This window comes from Fistularia commersonii, chromosome 22 (genome assembly GCF_037954325.1).
Source record: "Fistularia commersonii isolate RoL2024-O1a breed Wild chromosome 22, RoL_Fcom_v1.0, whole genome shotgun sequence".
Classification (NCBI taxonomy): domain Eukaryota; kingdom Metazoa; phylum Chordata; class Actinopteri; order Syngnathiformes; family Fistulariidae; genus Fistularia; species Fistularia commersonii.
Genome location: NC_141305.1, coordinates 6,063,841 through 6,080,600, shown reverse-complemented (window position 1 = coordinate 6,080,600; position 16,760 = coordinate 6,063,841). Strand labels below are relative to the sequence as shown.

Here is a 16,760-nt window from a genome sequence, read left to right as displayed (position 1 = left end):
GCCGGTGATGGGAGAAGGGCCGTGGTGCATTTACTGACACCCTCCCATTACCGGGACTCGTCAGCTTAAGATATAGGATATTTTGTTTTCTTAAAGAAAAAGTAAATAAATAAATAAAAGGAATTTGATGCCTCAAAAAACATGCTTGTCGGCGTTGTTGAAATAAATCACTAACATCAATAAATAGATTCAACAATTAACTAGAAATTAAGAATTCAACTTAAAAAGTTTTTTTTTTTCACATTTCTGGAATATTTCTAACAAAATGTATTAAGCAACTTCTTTTTTTGGTTTGAAAGTGTCCCCAATATTCAGTTTTTCATCTCCATTTTGGTAGACTTAAAAATATGTTTTTTGTCAATTTAGGTTCTTGATGTGGAGACATTTTAGTGAAAAATATATAAAGTATACACAATTTTATTTACATATTTTATTTGATTTCTAAGAAACGTTTTGTAATTCAAAATTCTTACCTTTATCACATGTTTGAGGTCATTTCCATTTTTCTTTTTGGTAATTACAATTACCAAATTTCAGACCCATTCTTGGTAGTTCAAGGAAAATCTGCTCAGATTTAAAAAATATAAATAAATAAATAAATAAATAAATGCAATTTTTTTGAGCAAAAAAATTAAACTACAAACCCTGCCGAATAAAAGTAAACAACGTTCAAGGCAGAGAATAATGGCTGACTCCAGGAGGTGCTTTCACTTCCTCCCTTAATCATAGGTTTGCTGTCAATGGTCAAGAAACTGTCTTTTTCTAAGGTATTCCAACAACAATTTTTCATTGTTGTGGGTAATTAACTGCAGTTTTTCAGGTAATTTGCTGTATTTTTTTCCCGCTTAGTCTTTTTTTTATATATTTTAGATAATTTCTTCCACTCTATTCTGGTAGTTCAGGCCATTTCTTGTCGGGATATTGTCCCGAATCAGGAGCTTCTCCTCTTTGTTGTATGACACACACACATAAAAAAGACACACAAAAAAAACACAATAGCTATAATCTTGTCTGTAATTAAAATTAAATTTTAATAATTTAAAATTAAATCCACAGAAACTATTATTTTATCAATATAAAAAGCTCTCCATCTGAGATGCAGGTGTATGAAGGTGAGAAACGATCAAGCCAGCACATGAGTTTGTGTGTGTGTGTGTGTGTGTGTGTGTGTGTGTGTGTGTGTGTGTGTGTGTGTGTGTGCGTGTGTGTGTGTGTGTGTGTGTGTGTGTGTGTGTGTGTGAGGATTACAATAGCTCCCCGCTGCAGTTCAAGGTCACAACGATCTTTGTTTTTTTTTCAAGGGTCGATTTTGTTGCAGTGCAAGCGAGAAACATCAACACGCTGACCGGTCAGCACGTGCACACATGCACACACCTGGGCACACACTTGCACACACACACACACACACACACACACACATTCTGAAATAATGCTTTTCAGCAGTTGGTGCATCCGTTGCTGCATCTCATCAGGTTGTTGAAGAAAAAAAACACAGGAATCGACCAAAAAAAAAAAAAAAAAAAAAAAAAACTTGAAAAAAAAAAAACAAATAAATAAAAAACAGTAAAATAAATAAATAACTATCCATCCATTGATGCCATCTCATCTGACTCAGCTCTACTCCGAGCTCCTCACAGATTACCGAACTTCTCACCCTATCTCTGGGGGAGAGTCCAGCCACCCTGTGGAGGAAACTCATTTCGGTCGCTTGTATCCGCGATATCGTTCTTTCGGTAATGACCCACAGCTCGTGACCGTAGGCGAGGGTGGGAACGAAGATCGACCAGTAAATTGAGAGCTTCGCCTTTTGGCTCAGCTCCCTCTTCGCCACGACAGACCGGTACAGAGTCAGCATCGCTGCAGACGCTGCACCGATCCGCCTGTCGATCCCCCGCTCCATTCTTTCCTCTCTCGTGAACAAGATCCCGAGATACTTGAACTCCTCCAGGACCTCTTCCCCGACCCGGAATGGGCGTTCCAACAATTTCCGGTTGATCTCGGATTTGGAGGTGCCGACAGAACCAACAGAACCACATCATCTGCAAAAAGCAGACACCCCATCCTGCGACCACCAAACCGGATACCTTCCATACAAGTTATGAACAGAATCTGTGATAAAGGGCAGCCCTAGCGGAGTCCAACTCTCAACCGGAAACAGGTCCGACTTACATCCACCAAAACAGACCAAGCTCCGACACTGGTCATACAGGGATCAAACAGCCTGTATGACGGGGTTCGGTACCCGTTGAATGCCCTCTCTTGATCCACAAAACACATGTAGACTGGTTGGGCAATCTCAAACCATGCCCCCTCGAGGACCCTGCCGAGGTTATAGAGTTGGCCCACTGTTCCACGACCGGGACGAAAATCATACTGCACCTCCTGGATTGAGGCATGTCAGCCAGGACAGCCCTACAGCATCCAGAGCCTTGAGGAACCCAGGGTAGACCTCATCCATCCCCGGGGCCCCGCCTGAACACCTAAGACACCTGAACATGATGTTTGTTATGGACAATCCATGACGAGCACGGAAGTCCGATAAAAAAACATTGCTTGGGTTCAGATCGGGGCGCCCATTCCCTTGCAAACACGCTCTTCCAAGTCGCACTGTCGTTGCCCATGTAAGCATTGAAGTCTCCCAGAAGAACGAGGGAGTCCCCAGTTGGAACTCTCTCCAGCAGCCACTCTGGGGACCCCAAGAATGGTGGGTGAACCGAACTGTTGTTGGGTGCGAAGCCACAAACGACAATCAGAACCCATCCCCCCTCCTCAAGTCGCATGGAGGCTACCCTCTCGGCCAACGGGTTGAACCCCAATGTGCAGGCGCCAAGAGGGGGGGGATCAATATGCCTATACCTGCCTGGCATCTCTCACCAGGAGCAACTCCAGAATAAAAAAAGAGTTTCCAATACCCCCAAGAGCCAGCTTCTGCAGCCAAGGATCAGACCGCCAAGGTCCCAGCTACCGCCCGGCTCACTCTACACCTGAACACTTGGCCCTTCCCGCGGGTGGTGAGCCCAGGGGAAGAGGGACCCATGTTGTTCCTTCGGGCTGTGCCCGGCCGATGCCCATGGGTGAAGGCCCGGCCACCAGGTTCTCGCCACTGAGACTCAGTGACCCGTGTCTGGGCAAGGGAAAACTGGGTCCAATGATTGTCTTCTTCATCGGGTGTTCTGAGCCACACTTTGTCTGGTCCTTCACCTGAGGCCTGTTTGCCTTGGGTGACCCTTCCAGGTGCATAAAGCCCCCAACAACATGGCTCTCCCAGGATCACTGAGACGCGTAAACCCGGCTAAACCCCTCTTAAATAAATATGAATATATCACTTATGGGCCGATGCCCGCACACACACACACACACACACAGACACACATTCTACCCACCTTGTGACTGACGTGCACCTGCAGCAGAACGTTCACGTAGCCGTGCCCGTCATTGAGCTGCAGGACAGCGCCATCGTCCACCGCTTCCGACCCGTCGTGCACGTACTGGATCTGCTCCCGCCACAGCTCCTCCAGCTTGAAGCGACTGAGCGCCCGGTCGCCATGGAGACGGGTCAGACGTCCGTGGCGTGGAGCCTCCAGCACCATGACCAGGACGTCACCTGGGTTGTCAGGGTCGTCCACCCGAAGGACGGAGCGGCCAACCACCGCCGAGCCGCCGCGGCGCTCCACCGACAGCGGGGTGGACGCCACCAGCCGTGGCGGCTGCAGGGAGAAATGACGGTTTAAAAAATAAAAATACTAACTAAAGTAACTAATACTGACTAACTAACTAAACTAACTACCTGTAACTAACCAGCAAACTAAGTGTCTGAAATCATTTCCTTATGACATTTGTCTTGGTACTTGAATGCAACATCTCAAAAGAATGAGATGTTCCTCTGAAGACCAGCCAATCCCGTAAGAGGGGAGGGGTTCGACCCGAACGGGTCACCTGTCAATCATCGATCAGCTGTCAATCACAGGACCGAATAGAAAGACATCCTCTCAGCCACATCTACGGACCTTCCTCTCTTGAAAAAAAAAAAAATCCCATCCTCAACTTTTGGTTGTGGAACTTGTCGGTTGGAGCTTTTCACATCTCCTGTTGCCCCGGCGACCTCCTCCATCAGATTCCTTACACTTCAAAATAACCCGAAAAGAAAAGGCTCTTATTTTGAATCGTGTTCTGCATACAAAAGGGGAAAAAAAAAATCAAATGCCGCTGGGTCTGGGAGCTCAGCTCAACTTGGCGTGGACAGAAGGTCAAGGTCTATTTGTCGTCGGGAGGAGATGAAGAGGAGGCCGGAGGAGCTTCTGCCCGCAGATAAAGTTGTAGTGTGTTTTTCCATTCTGGTTTATTTTTTTTATTTATTTTTTTAAGATGGCGGAGAAGCGCCGAGGGCCTCAAACTAAATTCATGGTTTGGCGCCTCGCTGCACTTTGGTTTCCAGAACCAATTCCGGGTTACAAACACACAGACACACACACACACACACACACACACACACACACACACAGGAAGGGTCCGTACCTGCATGGACACCACCTGAACGTGGACGGGTTCTTGCTGAGACCACAGCTGAGGGTCGGACACCCGCAGCGTGAACTCGCCGCTCCTGCAGTTGAAAATCAAGAGCAGGTAGAAAAACGACATGGATTGAAGACAATCAAACGACACAGAACCAAAATCATGCAAAATAGAAAACTGAAAGATGCTTGAAGGCTCCTGAAGGTAACGGCCATATTTGTAGTTTTCATCCCAAATAGGAGACAGCTGGGTTGTTTTGTTTTTTTTTTATATATTTGAAGTTGTTTGTGATTGACAGCTGTGTTTGAGGGTGAGTGTGTGTGTGTGTGCATATGTTTTTCTGTTGTGCTAGTTTTAATAATTATTTGTTAATTTTACAATGATTTTTAATCAATAATATTTGCATTATTTTGGTTGCTTGTTCTTTGTCATTTCTTAAAAGTACTTTCTGGTGATAATATTTGATGTTTATGAAATATTTTGTTATAAAGTTATTTTCTGCATTTTAAAAATGACTTTGGCTAGTTGTTATGCTAATCTTTTATTGTTATTTCTTTTTGATTAATGCTATTACCTAACTTTATATCTTATTATTATTTTTGCTAACTTGCTAACAGATTTAGCGAAATTCTTGCAGAATCACTCACTGACTTCCCGATGATTGGATAAGTGATTTGTATTTTCCAAAAGAATTTAAGATAAAATAGAACATTATTTGGGTTTGAACAGGAAAGTAGCGCTGGCTTTTGCTTGCTTGCTGTGTGTTTTTATTCTCTGAGACCCCGGATATTTGTTCTGCTCTGTGTGTCAGCGGCCCCTTTTGACCTCTTTTTAATTTGACAAATATGGCCGTAATACGGCTGATTAAATCCGATTTGCGCTTTCTTTTTTTTTTTTTTTTTTATTGACTCAATTATTCTAATGGCTTCGAAAAAGAAGAAAAAAAAGCGAGCATTAAATCGTATTTCGTTTATTCTCTGGCTGTTTGCCGGGTCGGATCAGCTGACTCTGGAATGACTGATGATTTTAATATGGACGTTACGAGGTGAGCAGGTGGTACTCATTTAATCCTTGTCGTGTGTGTGTGTGTGTGTAGGGGGTATAATATAGGTAGGAAAAAAGAATAAAAATGGAAGTAATAAAATAAAGGCTAAAAATGAGTCACTATAATTTAAGATAGGAAGTATGTAAGAGCAGGAAGAACAGGAGGGGTGATTGTGTGTGTGTGTGTGTGTGTGTGTGAGCACAGTAACACACCCGCAGGTGGTGCACAGGGAATTAAAATGCTAATTTGACCACGTAAAGTGGGAAAAAGGAGCGCGGAGCCTCTCTGACAAACATGCCCTGCTAATGAAAGTGAACTTAACAAGTGGCTAACGGAAGGAAAAACAAACACGCTAACGCTAAAAACATGGTAGTTGGAACATCAGAGTCTCAGTTGGAGGCCTGAAGAAGACGGTCAGGTCCTCATTTGGAAGATTTGCCCTCAAAGGGCCACATGTAACGGTAACAGTATAAATTTAACTAAATGTATCCAAATGTAAAATAAATGTAACTGCTTAATGTTATATAACAGTGAAGTTATTACTCATTCAAATCCAAAATGTTACATATGCATTTACATAGATGTGAAAAAAATTATGTTTACTATTCACTCTGTTACAAACCTAGCTTTCACTGCTACAGTGTTTTTGGATGCGGCTTTCACATTCTGCTGCCATCATAGTTTGGCTTATAATTCTTGGGCAATATGTTGTATTTCTGGAAGGCGGACTTTGGCATACTTAGCTCCGTGTTTGGTGCCAAAATGCTAACGTGGATTGTACTCTTTGACAACCGACACTGCCTCAATGCAAAATACATTCTGTTTTTTTCCCAAACATGTAGTCGCCTTCCCATCTTTCATGAAACAGCTTTCCATCTGCATCAACTTTTCTCCTCCTGGACATTTAGGGATCATTTGTATTTGTACTCGATTCCCCTTGATGTGAATGGCATTGATGCGTGGATACACAGCGATCTAATGGCAGGATGTTGTCACTTTGATTCACATAATCGTCATGAATTGTGGGAAATGTAGTTTAGGTCAATGCACGCGTTTGACTCATGTTTTGAAAGACAATCAGACCTTTTTAGGTGTTCTCACGCACCACATAAAATGATGTAGCGGGCAACATTTGGCCTGCGGACCCTTGAGTTTGACACATTTGCGGTATGCTTACATCCACAGGGCACTTGATTTACAGTATGATTTTCCTGGCTCTCATAAACATCATCAGGCTTTGCGAACCACTCACCGGGCTTTGTCCTTTGGATGGACGAACTGGACGCGCCCCGTCTTTAGCTGGCCCCAGGTGAAGGAGGCGTCAGCCGTCAGCTCCCCCTCCGTCCCAATCAGGCTCAGCCACCCGTTGTCCGGGGGCCGGAGCAACTGGAAGACGAGCCCCTCGGCCGGGCTGTCGGGATCCTCCACCTGCAGCAGGGTCGGGGTCAGTGGGGCGGAGCCACCGAGGGGAACCAGTAGGGAGCCATTGACCCGAAGCCTGGGGGCGGCTGAGTTCACTAAAATGGGGGGAGGAAGGTGAGGGGGTTAATGGAAGTGATAGGAACTCAAAAACTCAAACATGTATGTCTGCAAATGCAACTATTCCTTAAAAAAAATGAAATTACAAATAGAATAAAGTGGAGAGGAGTTTTATCTGGCACACCAAGACACACTCATCCTTTTTAGGAGGTGCGCAAGCAGCACCGACGTCTTTCTGCGGTTTTTCAATGTGGTCGCTGATTCCACACCCAGGTGCCCCCTTGGAGGGGCCCCGCTAACTGTCAATGGTGTTTTTCTAACTTGAATGGTATTAGGACTTGGAGGTGCAGCTGGAGTTACAGCATGGACCAGGAAACTTTGATTCAAAGCATTTTCCCGTCAAAAAAATGCTGACACTGTGAATGAATGAATGAATGAAACAGAATGAATGAATGAATTCAAAAACTGGCTTAAAGCTAGCAAACGGGCTACTTCCTCCAGTTCAAGTCGGAGATAAAGAAATCTACGTCCAGATTCGAAAGCATTCCTCCACCTTTGATTGGCGCATCTGATTGGACGAAAACCTTAGTGGCCATTTTTTGCCTTCGGAAAAGGGTTCACGAAAACCTAGCAAGTAGCGTTTCTCAAACCGCTGAGATGTGCAAGTCCTCACGTGGCCCAGCGGGGGGCAGAGTGCCTCCATCACGTGGAATTCTTTTTCCCCCTTAGGACCAATCGTACAGGGGCCAGATTCAGGGAGGCAAGCAGAGGTGTGAGAAGCTGCAGTCCTACATCTTGCTTCTGGCATCTTACAAGTTTACTTTATGGAGGAACTTTATTTTTATATATATATATATTTTTTTTCCATTTTTAATGGCCGCCTCTCTGAGAGGCCAAGTTTCATTCCCGGTCCCTCCGGAGACGCTGGAACGCCAGTGTTATTACGCGTCGGTAAATAAACTTCTTGGTGACAGACTCCTAAACTTCTTGGGAAAACAGGAGGTGGAATCAAAGTGACTCCTTCCCTTTGTTTTTGCTTGATTAATTTGCGTATCAACCTGAAGGCCGGCGGGTGAAAAAAATGTTCATTATTGCCAAAGGAAATTGGCATTTATCACAAAGGGCACATGATAATACCTTTCTCTGCTGGAATTAGTCTTTCGTCACACGCCGTAAATCACCCGTCATTTTTTTTTTTTTCAGACGTCGCCGCCCGCCACCGTTTGAACATAAAAGTCCAGCCAAAAAAAAAAAAAAAAAAAAACGAGAACCCCGACAGGAACCAGAAGTAGGTTTCGTCTCTAATTACATGTCCATGTCGACAAAACTCTTGCTTTTCATCCCGGGAAGGAACGATTGTTCTTCTGAGAACACTCATTCTGCAAGAGTTAAAAGAGTATTCCTCCGGGTTCCGAACACTTAAAAGACTCCCTCGCAAAGTCAAAACACCGATCGGATTTTCGAGCTCTTCTCAGAGCTGCAACAACGGCGTCTGAGTTTTCAAAATAAAACACTGGACAGGTACTCAGGTCATATCTAATTCTCTTTACAATCACACCGCATTGTAATTTAACACATTATATATATTTTTAATTTTAATAAATCATTATATTTTTCTAGGTTAACCATTAATAGATACTGTAAATTGCACATTCATAAAAGACCGATTTATCCTCCTCCTCTGTCTGTAGGAGGTGACATTAAGCACATTTTCTATGCGTTGCCATGACAACACCCCCACACCTGTGTCGTTCCCCCCCCCCAACGTGGATACGTCAAGTTTTTTTTTGTTTTTTTTTAATTCACCAACTGAACACAAACATGAGCTTCTCAAGTACGCTTACAAAAGCAGGAGTTTGAAATAAGTACCTTACGTTTGGAATAAAAAATAAAACGGGAGTTCTCTCTGTCATGATGATGATGATTTCATATGGGAAATTGTGATGTTTTTTGTTACCATAGCAGCTCCTGGTCTTTTGGTCGGCATAGTAACCGTGTCCACAGTCGGGGGTGCAGTACCCCTCCATCAGGTACGTTTGCTCGCGGCAGGACGTGCAACGTCCAATGCCTTCACACAGCACGCAGTCTGTGGAGCAGGCTGGAGGGTCATGGAAAAGAGTAAGCCATTCAAGTACTCGAGTGTTTCTCTCCGGCAAATACAGAAAATACAGTGTATTTTAGAAAATTCTGGAATAACATGAAAAATGCCTGAAGTGATAATGTTACGAAAGTAAAAGCACAGAGGGGTTTATCAGCAAAATGTACTGAAAGTGTAGCAATATGCAGACGATGCTCTATTTCTTTTGATATTTTACTTTTATTATATTATATGTTTTATTACATTTTAATCAAAAAACGCAATTTAAGATGCTCTTGGAAGATTTGTAGAAAAATTATTGCAGCAGTAGTAGTAAAAGTTGTGCTGCGCTAAATGTATAAAAAGTGCATTGTTAAGCTGATGACACCATGTAATATTTTTATAAAAATGTCAGAAAAACATGTTGTTTATGATGGCAGAGAGCATTTTAGATAGAATTGGAAGATCAACACTGGGATTTCAGACATTTTATGAGTAAAATCTACTGAAAGAGCATCAAATATGCAGATGATACTGTTTTATATTATGCTATTACGTCACAAATAGGTGTAGGAGAATTTTGATGGTGCATTTATCAATGCATAGACACATTTCGAGGAAAAAATGACAGAATCAAAATACATAAGTACACGATATATGTATAATAGTGTCAATGTGAATGATCAAAAAATAAGATGCTCTATGCAAAATCCTCTGAAAAGAAATAAATGCAGTGAATATAAAGTACAAAACTCCTTCTGAGGAGCAGCAGAAGTACAAGGAAGTCCAGTGCTGTAAAATAATTCTTTAGTCAAAGTACTCAGTTATTTTCTTGTCAGATTGAGAGGTATTAATGCTAAATTGAAGCTTTTTATAACTGTAGCTCCATCTTACACTGCTTCTGTTTTCACTTTTTGTGCCTTCAAACTTCACTTTCTTTAAAGTTCAAACTCGTAATTTCAAACTTTAGTCTACCGACCTTTGCAGACACGCGACGCAGCATCCAGGAAGTACTTCCTGCCGCAATCGGTCACACACAGACCCTGCTGGGAGACATAAGGAGGCTGACAGCGCCGACAGCGGCCAGGACCGTCACACTCCATGCACAGCTCGTCGCAACCTGGAGGAACACACACACATACACACACACACACAGACACACAGTACTCAATCACGTGCAGTAATGATGCAAATGATGGCAGTGAAGGTGAACCGAAGAGGGTTTGTGAGGTGGAGGCAGAGCCAATCACAACTGTTTCAGGGGTGAGAGGCGGGGCTTAACCTGCATAGGTCACCTGTCAATCACAGGGCAACACACAGGGACATTTGACCATTCACTGTCATTCACACCTTCGGACAACTTCTCCAGGCAGGAGAACATGGAGAGCCCGATCAACCATCAGATTGGAAGCAGCAGGATGTTCTTCAGAACTGATGAGAACTGAAGCCCTAAAAAAAACAGGGTTGCAACACACACACACACACACACACACACACACACACACACACACACACACACACACACACAAAGGTGGTGGTGGTGGAACAGACCGAGGCAGGTGTCTCCATCCTGGTAGGACCCCATGGGGCAGCGAGGGGAGCAGACGCCTTCCTGCAGGACGTGGCCCTCCATGCATTGTAGGCAGTCGGTGGGCAGGGGACCCCTGCAGGCGTTACAGCTCCAGTCACACTCTGCATGTATGTGTGTGTGTGTGTGTGTGTGTGTGTGTGTGTGTGTGTGTGGAAAAGGGAAAGAGAGAGAAAATGAGCGAGGCTTCAACAGAACACGGCTTCACACAGAAACTTCCTTGTGATGTGTTTACTGAACACAAAAAATCAGATCTTGGGAGTGTTTCATTCACTTCCTTCTTCCGCTTAAAATCGTCCAGAATTTATTTTTTCTTCATCCTGTTGTTTCTGGAATAAAGTTTAAATCTTTGGATTTGATTTATTTTCCCCTTTAAAACTAAACTCAGCAGTGGGAATTCAATATTTGATTTTTTTTTTTTCAGCTGAAAGTCAGTGAATACAACACATTGACTTTTAAGTTATTTTCAGCTTGTATTTCTATATTTTTCATTTTACTTAAATATAAACATTTCAGCTAATTTGATCAGTGGCAAATTGGTCTATATTATTTTCTTTTACTTGTTTGTATTTCCTTGATTATTATATAATGAAATTATGATAATTATTAGCATAATGTGATCTTCATTCATTCTTACAAAATGATCATCTACTATCTATTAATGTTTTCTAATTAGGTTTAATATAAAAAATCCCCCCCAAAATCCATAATTGATTTGAATTAAAAATATTCTGAATAATTGTCATTATAATCTTTTGGGGGACAATCATTTTTTTCATATGAATTTCTAATATATTTTTGGACTAATTATCAAATGACTAAATATTGTCATATTTCATTAAAAATGAATCCATTCAATTTCTAATTTATTTCCCTCGCTTGTTAATATTTCCTTCCTCGTCAGGTGACCTTAGGGGAGGTTGAATAAATTAGTCATCTCAAGGAGGATAAAGATAAACAAATAAATTAAGTCTCTATGCTGTCTTGAAATCAAATTATCGGTGATCTGTGTGTGTGTGTGTGTGTGTGTGTGTGAGTGTGTCCCCGCGTTTCCGTGGTTACCCCTGCAGGCCCGGCTGTTGGCATCAAGGTAGTACTGGTGGGCGCAGCTGTCGTACTGACACTCCCCGAACAGCAGCACCTTGGCCGGGTCGCGGCATGCCGTGCACACACCCGCCGCCTCGCAACTCAGGCACTGGGCGTCACACGCTGAGGATCACATGGTTGGGTGCAAAGGTCAAAGGTCAAAGGGGGTCATCAGTGCATCAGGAAGAGCTACTAAAATATCCTTTTCATTATATTTTGTATTTACATTTGATTAAATGTGTAGATAAAAACATTTCCTTTAGAATTAATCCTTTTTTTTTCATTACAAGACTTTAAATTATATTTTTATTTAAAAGACTAGAAAAAAATAATTATCACTTTACTAAAATGTTAATTTTATAAAAATGAAAATGATTTTTTCATTTTTAAATGGCTTAATTATTTTCCTGAGTGACTTTTAACAGATTGTCCTGATTTTTAGAAAGTCCCTCCACTCACCCTGACAGACCCGGTGACCGTTGTCATAGTAACCCAGGGGACAATCTGGGGAACAGAGACCTGAGGGCAAAAGGAAGCTGGCAGCAGAACAGGAAGTGCAGGCAAGAGGCCCCGCCCCCTGGCACGAGTCACATGACGCGTGGCACCCTGGGAGAGAAACAGGTCAAATGACACTTACAGTCCATTGTTTAGGTCTTTAATTTATAAAACAAATATAGATTTGAAATTTATTACTGCAAACAAATCGGCAGCAATGACAGACAGGCATGGATCAACAGCTGATGATCGACAGCTAATAATTGACATCTGATGCACATAGTCATTGATTGACGGCGGATAATCAACAGCTGATGATTGACAGCTAATAATTGAAAGCTGATGATCAATAGTCATTGATTGAAAGCTAATGATAATAATTGACAGCTCATGATCAATGGTAACTGACAGCTGATGATGGACAGCTCACGACTGACAGCTAAAAGCCAATGACTGACATCTGATGATCAACAGTAGATGATTGACAGCTGATGATTGACAGTTTGCAGCCTCTTTATTAAAAAAAGAACAGTTTTGTTCCCACAAAATTGTTCCCACACTTCTAAACAGCGTTTTTTCTTTATGCTGCATTTCATGTTAACCGCCACGGGACGGGGGAGCTGTGTCTTACGGATACAGGCGCTGTGCCAGGCGAAGTGTCCCGGGGGACAGTCGGGGACGCAGTGGTCGCCTAGCAACAACATCCTCGCCGATTTACAAAACAAACACACGCTGCCGATGCTCAATTGGAGGTCAGCAGCGCAACGCTGACAGTCTGGGCTGCACTCTGGGGGGAGAAGACACACACACACACACAAACACACACACACACACACACGCACGCGCACGCATGCACACACACACACACACACACACACACACACACACACACAGGGTTATTTCTCAATGAGAAATCATGTCTTTAGAAAAAATAAGCAAGCGATAAAACTCAATTTTTAACATTTATTTTTCTACATCTTTCTTCATCTCTGGGTCAATGAGAAAGAAAAATACACACACCAAGGATTTCAAAGACATTCAAAAACTGGCGACAGTTACATTTATTAATTTATATGTAAATGATAATAATGACAGTGATTACAATATTACCAATCATAATATGTCGTAAGAGGTCGACGACACTGACACACACACACACACACACACACACACACACACACACACACACACACACACACACACACACTCAGACACACGTATCCTTGAATCAAGGTTTCTTTCTCAAAGACTTTGAATTGGACAAAGTGCAGCAAAGTGACTCAGAGGTCAAAAGGAAAATCCGTTTCTGGAAAATTGACTCATAATGACTCTTAATATGAATAACTTATAGTAAGTAATAGATGGTGAAAAATAAATAATGAAAAGAAATAACAATGAAATGATTTTTGAATAATAAATCATTCTAGGATGTTAATATATTCTCCAAACCCCACAACACAAGTCAACACAGGGTCGGACTTCGGGAGATCCTGGTCTTGAGTTATCACATTCCTCTGGTACCCTCTGACCTTGACCTCTGACCTTTGACCTCTGAACTCCACTCACCCCTGTTTTCCCACCTGCCGAGAACTAAATATCAACTGAATGTGTTTGGCTCTCTGTCTTCGAAGTCCAAAAACAGTTAAGGCGTGAATGAAGAGGATAGTGGGTTGATTGACAGCTAACCCGTCCAGGTTAGGCCCCGCCCCTCGCCCCAGAATCAGCTGTGATTGGCTCCAGACACCACTGTTTTTTTGGACCTTATCTAGAATTGTTTTCAAGAACCTCTAGAGAACTCGAGAGAATTGGAGAGACAAGTTGCCGCCCCCAACAGCGCACACACACACACACACACACACACACACACACACACACACACACACACACACACACACACACACACACACACACACACACACAGGGTGTCAAGGTTACATCCTGCCGGTTTTCCGCAGCCGATAGTCATCACAATGACTGATGTGTGTGTTATATCAGGTGCGATCAAGTGTGTGTGAGTGTTTTTGTGTGTCTGTCACCAACAGATGGTGGTGTGAGTTTATCAGATGGGAGGAGGCGTGTAGGTCGTCCACGGCGACGGGCTCCTATCTCGTCTGCATTTATTGTCGCAGCGATAAAAATCGCCTGATTGAAAAAACAAGGAGGGCTCTCCAGGGGGAAGTGTGATTGTGTGTGTGTGTGTGTGTGTGTGTGTGTGTGTGTGTGTGTGTGTGTGTGTGTGTGTGTGTGTGTGTGTGTGTGTGCTGCAGGTATGTGTACGTTCCCGCAGAGCAGACAAGTTGTTGGTGCCTCTGTCTGAAACCGTTTTTCCCAGGTCCCCGAAGGTATCGCAAGCCTGGGTGAGTCTATTTTGAAAATCTAAGAAAATGAGTTCAAAACTAAGCCAAAGTTAAAAATTAACTTGGCCATTATAATGAAATATGATGAAGAAAAACAGTCCCAAATCTCATCTCAACACAATTAAAGTGAGGACAAGCCTTGTAGGAAAACTATTCATTATTATTTCTACGCATTCAGATCATTTACCAACAAACAAAATGAATGAATAAAAAAATAACTGAATAAATAAATAGATCAATATACGCGTATAAAGAAAATACAATGGCTAAAAAATGTGACAAAAAAGGTTGGAAAATGATTTCAAAATTATCCCAAAATAAATTTGAACCTGTCTGATACATCAAATGATTAAATTGAAAAAAGGAATAAAATAAAAATAAAAATAATTCCCAGGAAAAAAACTTGATGGATGGATGGATGGATGGATGGATGGATGGATGGATGGATGGATGGATGGATGGATGGATGGATGGATGGATGGATGGATGGATGGATGGATGGATGGATGGATAGATAGATAGATAGATAGATAGATAGATAGATAGATAGATAGATAGATAGATAGATAGATAGATAGATAGATAGATAGATAGATAGATAGAACAGTGTCGCCTTGGGACCTTGGAGCACTGCACCTTTACGACACAGATTTGCTGAATGTTACTGAAGAGAAAAAAAAATGGTGTCGTAATGGTGCAATAAAGGCTTTATAAAAGCAGGATGATCGTATCCCTTTTCCTCGGCTGGATTGTTTTTATGGAAATTATAAATTTCGCTGGCAAAGAGATGTGAGAAGAGTTGGGAATATAAAACTGTCCCAGAAGGAGACTGAACTGTCACAATGAAAGCAAGATCACTGTACAAAATAGAAATATTGAATACGTATTTAAAAAAATAACATTTTTGTTTTGTATTATTTTAAATATTTTCCAAAAAATGACTTAACTTCTAACTATTAAAAATAGTAAATATCATATAAATTGATGGAACATATCAAATATATACAATATTTACTGTATAAGTTTCACCTGTAAAATTTGATATGGTAATTAAATATTTTATACTTGGACATTTTCCAGAAAGTAAGAGTATATGATCTCAGCAAGTACTGGCAGTAATACACGTTTTTCGCAGTAAACCAGCAAACACTTTACAACATCTTGTTAAAACGACCAAACCCTGTTTCAGTCCGCTGAGTTGTTTTTCCTCCCCCGAAGGATTTTATTGACCGGCAGAAAATGAAATAAATAAATGAATCAATAAAACACTGATTCTGTGTCACTTATTTCAAAGCGCTACGTCTTGTTTCCATGGCGACGCCACCCTCTCATCCGACGCCCGGGTCTATTTTCAGTTTGTTTTTAAATAACGTCTGTAGCATAATTGTGGTAAGAACAAAAAAAAAAAAAAAAAACTCTCTGAACAGCCGGTGGGAAGAACGTGGACGTCTGATCGCTTCCATGAGATTGGCTGCAGTTGCGACTCCTGGCCTGCAGGGGGCGCCAGTGCCAGATCTGCTACTCAACATTCAAACTTTCAGCCGGACACTTGATAAATTAAAATAAAAATCTGTTTTCATCAGGTTTGATTGGAGACAATTCCTGAGGTGCTTTTGAAACCACAATGCTACTTCATATAGCCATGCTAAGCTCGTTAAATATCACACCTGCTCCCCTGATCAAATGTGATGTAGCAAAGCTACTGAAACATCATAGCAGCTAATGTTAAATGTAGCCTATCTGGAAGAAGGGGCTAAAATAGCGATGGCTAATGTTGTTCCATGAAGCTATTAAGTTAGCTATGCATCAGTGTGGCTACAATTCTTTCACGTAGCTTAGCTGTTAATAATAATAGCAGCTACTGACAGCATTCCATGTAACAATGTCAACCAATACCTTCATGTCCCTGCTGCAGTCATGTCTCATGTGAGCTGGCAAAACCAAAAAAAAATAAAAATCACCTCCGAAATAATCAAGGGAATTGATTGGAAATTAGAATAAAATCTTAAACGAGAAGTTTGGAATTCTGAAAAATCCTACGATCGAGCCATTAATTTTCTAAATATTCTCAAAAGCTGCCAAAAATGACCCTCCCCAAAAAAACACAACCCCCAAATAAAC

General features: G+C 41.9%; 1 protein-coding gene across 1 annotated transcript in view; it reads right to left on the bottom strand.

Annotated features, from left to right (window-relative positions):
- The window catches only part of fras1 (Fraser extracellular matrix complex subunit 1), a 161,748-nt gene that overhangs the window by 55,002 nt on the left and 89,986 nt on the right, over positions 1–16,760 (bottom strand). The window contains exons 20-28 of the mRNA XM_086169440.1: positions 12,914–13,069; positions 12,247–12,393; positions 11,764–11,910; positions 10,665–10,805; positions 10,093–10,233; positions 8,994–9,134; positions 6,810–7,074; positions 4,516–4,600; positions 3,384–3,707 (exon numbers count right to left, since the gene is read on the bottom strand). Of these exons, the coding sequence (XP_086025566.1) occupies positions 3,384–3,707; positions 4,516–4,600; positions 6,810–7,074; positions 8,994–9,134; positions 10,093–10,233; positions 10,665–10,805; positions 11,764–11,910; positions 12,247–12,393; positions 12,914–13,069 (1,547 nt within the window). The remainder of the gene's footprint in view (positions 1–3,383; positions 3,708–4,515; positions 4,601–6,809; positions 7,075–8,993; positions 9,135–10,092; positions 10,234–10,664; positions 10,806–11,763; positions 11,911–12,246; positions 12,394–12,913; positions 13,070–16,760) is intronic.